Here is a 6,214-nt window from a genome sequence, read left to right on the forward strand (position 1 = left end):
ATTGCAAAACCATAAAATATCCAACCACAAGAAAACCCTAGTTCTACAATAAAGCATTCACCATACAACAATGAAGAAACCTAAGAACATGCAAATCAACAAATAAGATAATAATATCATTCACATGCCAAGTAGGGTTTAATCTCCATTGTTTCCTATCTCCATTGATCTTGCTTGATATATTTGCTCTCAGATTTTGTATGTGCACAAGAGTTCAACAAAGAACAAATTGTGGTTGTGAAGTCACTTGATCGCAAGTAGGCTTGATAGACGCATTAGTTAGCGGATTAGGGTTGATAAGGATGAAAGGATCCTCTTATATAGAGAATACCTTCGAAAATGAAGGGATGAGATTAAGAGGTGAAAAAATGAATGGTCGGCCAGGATTAAAGGGTAAGTAAGAAAAATAATAAAATATAAAGGGGGTAGTTAAAGGAAAATTAAGAGATAAATGACAAGTGTCATGAAGGGAAAAAAGATAATGAATCAATTAAATAAATATAAAGATCTATTTAATTAATAGAGGAAGTGGGACCAATTAAATAAATAAAATATTTATTTAATTTAGGGAAAATATAATTAAAAATAAATAAAAATATTTATTTAAATAGGGAAAGGCTAGAAGAGGATAAATGAATTAATTAAATAAATAAATAATCTATTTAATTAATAGAAAGCTTACGATAAAATAACTAAATAAATAAAAAATATTTATTTAACTAGGATAGGAGAATTTTAATTGTCTATATAAAGTACTTACCGCTATGTGACAGTTGTTTCCACGTGTTAATCAAAGACTCAAGAAGCTATATCTTTGTTAAGAAATTTAAAAATCCATTGTTAAAGTTTAGACTAATAAATAACACCATTCATCCTAATGCTTCAAATCTCAATTGAGGATAAATGTTATATATAAAGTTAGTATTTTTAATTTTATGCTAATATGTATCTTGAATAATAAAATATAAATCATTCTCTATGAGTAAAGATGTCTTGGAATTTTTAAAAAATAATTTTTTTTTCAAGAGGATTAGAAAGTGTTAATATATTTTTCAAGAAGGCAAAGAATGATCTATAAACTCTCTACTTGAAGAAGGAGAGGAGCGAGAAGCTAAGGAGGAAGGTCAAAAAGATGAGGAGAAGAACGAAGGGTAGGCAAATGAGGAGAAGCAAGAAGACAAGGAAGAAAACGAAGAAGAGAGAGAGCAAAAAAGATGAGGTTAATGATTCTGAAAAAGAGGAGAGTGAGAGGAATATTAAGGACATTAACGAGAATCAAAGGAAAGACTAGTCAAATGATGGAGATCAATGTGAATGAATTGATAATTAGGATGACACTCTAGACTCTTTTAAGGTATATTTTGTTGTTTTCGAAAGTAAAATAGAAAAAATCGAAAGAAACATGCAAGAACAAAAATAGTGTATAAAAGATGCATTTTGTTCTATTCCGTGTCACAATCTTGTTCGGTGCAAATGATGGTCTTCTCTAGATAATCACAGCTCTTAGGGTGTATAAAAGATGTTTGTTGCCTCAACATGGTTCTGGTCCAACATGCTTACATCGGTGGCACAATTTTTCCTTTTGCGAATGGCAGTCAAAGCAGAAAACTCGCAGCTACCAGGATGATCAGATTATGATTTTGTTGTTGATGAACAACCCCTCTACGTTAAGTTTGCCAACCTGAGTCAAAGCATGCCATGAAATTAAAAATTGTCTTATTAGTTTACATTCCATTATGTAAACTTAATTGTAAATGCTGAGTAAACTTATCAGGTGATGATAGCTACACTTTGTCGTTACGAGCATGCTAGGTAGCTCTTTAGCTATCCTATTTGTTTTCAAATGAAACATATGTAATTCGAAATACGGGTGAAATTTTCTTCCATAGGTAGTTCATTAGGTCATACTTTCATTATATTTTGAGCTGAGAAGGGAGGTTTAATTTACTGATTCTTTCCTCTTGGTTCTCTTGAATCAGTTTATTTATAAATATATATTATTAGTGGCAGACCATTTTCACTTTAAAAAAAAAAAAAAATAGTGTAGAAATTGCAAAAATAAATTTGGGAAAGCATTTATGCTCTCATCAATAATTTTCAAGGCAAGGTGAAGAAGACATATAATAGTCTTATAGACTTGTGAATTTCCTTGATAGGATAATATAAAAATAAAAAAAATAACAAAAAATTTGTTATGGGCATTATTATTGGGCAATTGACAATCAAGAGGTAGAGGAAGAAACAGTGAAGTCTTAAAGGATATTCAAGATTCTGCGAAAAAGAAGGCTAAGTTATGTATCTTTTTATTCTGGTCTACACATTTTTAAGTTGGTTTCTGTTTCCTATTGGTAATTGTAGTAGTGGTCAGGCTGCCAATTTTGTTGTTTCTTTGTTTCTCTAATTCGCTACATTTAAACTCAATGTAATGGATTCAAGACACTTATCTATTTATCTAATAAAAATAATTATAATTAAAAATATATGAAATTTTAATTTCTATTTAAAAAATTGGCATGTGGTTCCTCTGCGTGGTTCTACATCAATGCCCAAGGACTCTTCCTGGTTTACAAGTTTATCTCTCGAGGAAGTCTAGAATATCATCTGTTTTACGTTTTGTCTATGACTATGGTTATGGTTAGTTATGAGTTTGTGGGTTTAATTACAGAGAAAAAAGGTACTCGGGTTGTCTGTCCTGGCCTGACAGACTTCAAGTAGCAAAAGGAATTTCCAAGGCTATTGATTATTTGCATCATGGAACCCATAATTGTGTGGTGCATAGGGACATAAAGCCTTCTAATGTACTTTAATGTACTTCTTTCTTCGAGGAAAATATCCAAGATAATATCACAGAATAACAAAATATTTTAAATGTCCTAGAATTTTATGGTATTTTATAACTTTGGGCTTTTCAAATTCTTACATTGTCATCCCAGAAGCAAGCTATCAACAATATATATTTTTTTGCTTGTATGCTCTCTGTAGAATTTATTCGTGGTGACCAAAATACAGTATTATTTATACAAGATTTTTGTAGTTCCTATGTTATCTCGAAAATCTATAGACAAATTAAGAATATTTTGGATAAAAATGGTTCTAAATTCTACAAGAATTTTTGTAGTTCCTATGTTATCTGGAAAATCTATAACAAATTAAGAATATTTTGGATAAAAATGGTTCCAAATTCTAGCTTTCTTACAGTATTTTATGAATATGTTGAACAATATTCTTGGATAAAAGTATGGAAGATCTGTTTTGATGGTTTTTTGTGCATGTATAACTATATAATTATATAAGATTTGTCAAACAATATTCTTGGATAAAAATGCACTAGATTGTTTTGTGAGACCACTTGCAATATAAAAACTGTACGTCTAGCTTTGTCTATAGAATCTCTCCAAGCTTAAGCTGGCATTTTTATCATATTTATCTCTACATCAGCTATCAAATTGTATATCAAAAACTGTCGAAAGCTTTCATTGTTTTTTATTACAGTAAAAGCAGGTTTTGAAGGGGCCGAAACCATTTACAAAAAATCTTTAAGAAAAAAGAGCATTAAGAAACAAGAAGGAACAAACAAAAAACCAGCATAGCAACTAGCAAAATCCAGCAAAAAAGCCCCACAAAACCAGCAACGACCAGCCAAAACAAACAAAACACAGAAAAAGAACTACTTTATGTCGAAAGCCTTTGTTGGTTACCGAAGAATTGTTACATTTTGGCATGCAGATTGATATATTTTGGCTTCCTGATCAAAATTGAAGGAAATAAAAAAGTGGTCAAGATTCGCATACTTTGAAGTTTTATATGATGAATAGTGTTCGGACGAAATTTTATTGTAATGATGTTTTATCTTTAACGTAGTCAATCAAATTGTGAATAATTCATTTCTTAGATAAAAGATTTACATTTGCAACAGATAAATATTCCCTTTGACCCAAAAGAAATCCGTCATCCACAAATAATAACCAATCAATAAAGAAATCATAATTACAATTATAAGATCTGCCCAGCAGATCCTGAGAAGAAAGAGTGATGGGCTTAGCCGTAGATGGGAAAGCCTTCGCGATGTTCTGTATTGCTTGAAAGTTTTAACAGAGATTGTTTACTATTGCTCTGTTTAATGACGGATGGTAATCTCAGACAGGCAGAAGATCCCAATGGCACAACCGGCAGATTCTCACAGTTACACATCTCGATCATGAAACCATCTGGATCATGCATAAATATCTGGTCAATATATAATCCCCCTTCCTCCACTCTTCTCTTCACGTACTTTATCTTCATTTCCTCTATTATCCTCTCCACTGCTTCCATACTTTCACACTGTAATATGTATACACACACAAAAAAAAACATCAAAACAGATCTTCCAGAAACAAAACCAGAAAACCCAGATTAGGCAAAGATGTATTCCCACCTGAAATGAAATGTGATTATCCATTGGATCAATTTCTGATTTCCTGGGCAAATTGTCTGTGTTGTCACATTGCAGCAGATGTATGCCCACTCCATAATTAAACAACCTGCAAAGATAGATAGATATCAATCATCCCATTGTTGTTATTGGTATTCAGATAAACAATGGCGGACATAAAAAATTGAAAAAATAACTAACCAGGCTCCATCAAAGCCGAAGGACCCAGGCCTCTTGATTGGAACAAAACCCAACACATTTTCATAGAAATTGATTGATTCCTCTACAGATTTGCAGACAAGAGATATGTGATTTAAAGAAGTCAAGGGCAGCGGCTTCCTTAGTACAGAGTTAACCATTATGATAAACGAGAAATACCAATTTTTGGGGGAAATTATGAGAAAGGAGATTCTGAGGAAAGATGTGGTTCTAGTATTTATACATGAGATTGTTGGCTATACGACGCTTTGTACAGGGTGTTTTGACACGTCATGTATAACCAGAATTATTATCGGCATTTAAGTGGATGTGCTTGACAAGTCAGCAAAGTAATTAAATTATGTACTCTGCTGAGTCATCCAACCTGTCGTCTGACTTTCAGAATCTCTATCGTCCTACGCGTTAAGCTGCTTCATTTTTTTATTTTTTTGGCTTTCTTTTGTCGAAGTTGGTTGGATGACGATGTACTTTACAAAATCAGATAAGACGACGACGAAAATAGAATTATAAATGCCTAGAGGTGGCGTTGCTTGAGTTTTTTTTTTCATGGTTTGCATATTTCAATTTATTTTAATGATTGTATCACATTAAAGATGAGTGCGATTTTTTTATGATTTTATATCTGATTTAACTTTGCACTAATAAAAAGAAAATAGTACAATATTACAAAAAAAAGATGGTAAGAAGACACACCTACTAGTCTAATTAAAATAAATAAAAAGGCATAACCTTGAAAGAAAATTGAAAAAACGATTACAATGTAGCCCAAAAATGCAATCAAGCAATCGTGCCTATGCTAAGTGGGGGAGGATCTTGATCATAAAGTTCCACCCAAACATCTCCAAGGGTAGAGCCATTAACTAGCTACATCTTCTAAATTATCTTCAAGAAGTAGCTAAGTGTTGATCAAAGAGATGGGGAGCAATACAAGAGGGAATTTCCCACTGTTCAGCCAATCAGAGTCTTGTTGAGGAGATGATAGACATGAAGGCTAAGGCCATCCACCATAATCAGCAAAGTCTCTAAGATTATGAGGTATAAGACCATGAAAGCTAGACCCACAATCTTCGTGACTATCCCACCAAAAATTGTTGGTAAATGCGCACCAATGCCCATGAGGGGATGTGGATTTGGGAGGAACTTGGGTAACAATGCAAGCGACATTACCCCAATGGTCTAGCAACTCCTAAAGATGTACAACTTCAAGTGCAACTTTGCTTGCTTGCACCTAAATTTGCATAAGAACATTAGAAACAATGATGGTTTTAAATTATAATAAAAAATGTCTATCAACAACATTGCGATTAGAAAAAGTAGCATTTCTATCTTTCCAAATATTGTCAAAGAGAATTCTACCCTAAAGGTGTGCCAATTATGAGTATATTTATGAGGAAGGTGGGGTTGATCCCTAAGAAAAACAATGTGCAAAGAAAAAGGGGTGGGCTTGAAAAGCTTGAAGAAATCATGAATCTAGTTCTGGAAGCTTCTTTAGCTCAAGGACAAATCCAAAACAGATTCTTGAGAGACTTAATTTGACTACATAATGAACAATTAGGAGTGAGAATGTCTATGTGAGCAAGA

The 6,214-nt window shown here is 32.6% G+C and overlaps 1 protein-coding gene across 1 annotated transcript; it reads right to left on the reverse strand.

Moving 5' to 3' along the window:
- Positions 1 to 4,010: 4,010 nt before the first annotated feature.
- LOC131034442 (glyoxylase I 4-like) lies at positions 4,011 to 4,784 on the reverse strand. The gene is made up of 3 exons (XM_057965937.2): positions 4,616 to 4,784; positions 4,418 to 4,523; positions 4,011 to 4,323 (listed from the first exon to the last, which is right to left on the reverse strand). The coding sequence occupies exons 1-3, from the start codon at positions 4,771 to 4,773 to the stop codon at positions 4,039 to 4,041; spliced, it is 549 nt and encodes a 182-aa protein (XP_057821920.2). The 5' UTR covers positions 4,774 to 4,784; the 3' UTR covers positions 4,011 to 4,038.
- Between the last annotated feature and the right edge of the window lie 1,430 nt (positions 4,785 to 6,214).

The sequence above is a fragment of the Cryptomeria japonica genome, chromosome 1, assembly GCF_030272615.1.
Source record: "Cryptomeria japonica chromosome 1, Sugi_1.0, whole genome shotgun sequence".
Taxonomy (NCBI): Eukaryota; Viridiplantae; Streptophyta; class Pinopsida; order Cupressales; family Cupressaceae; genus Cryptomeria; species Cryptomeria japonica.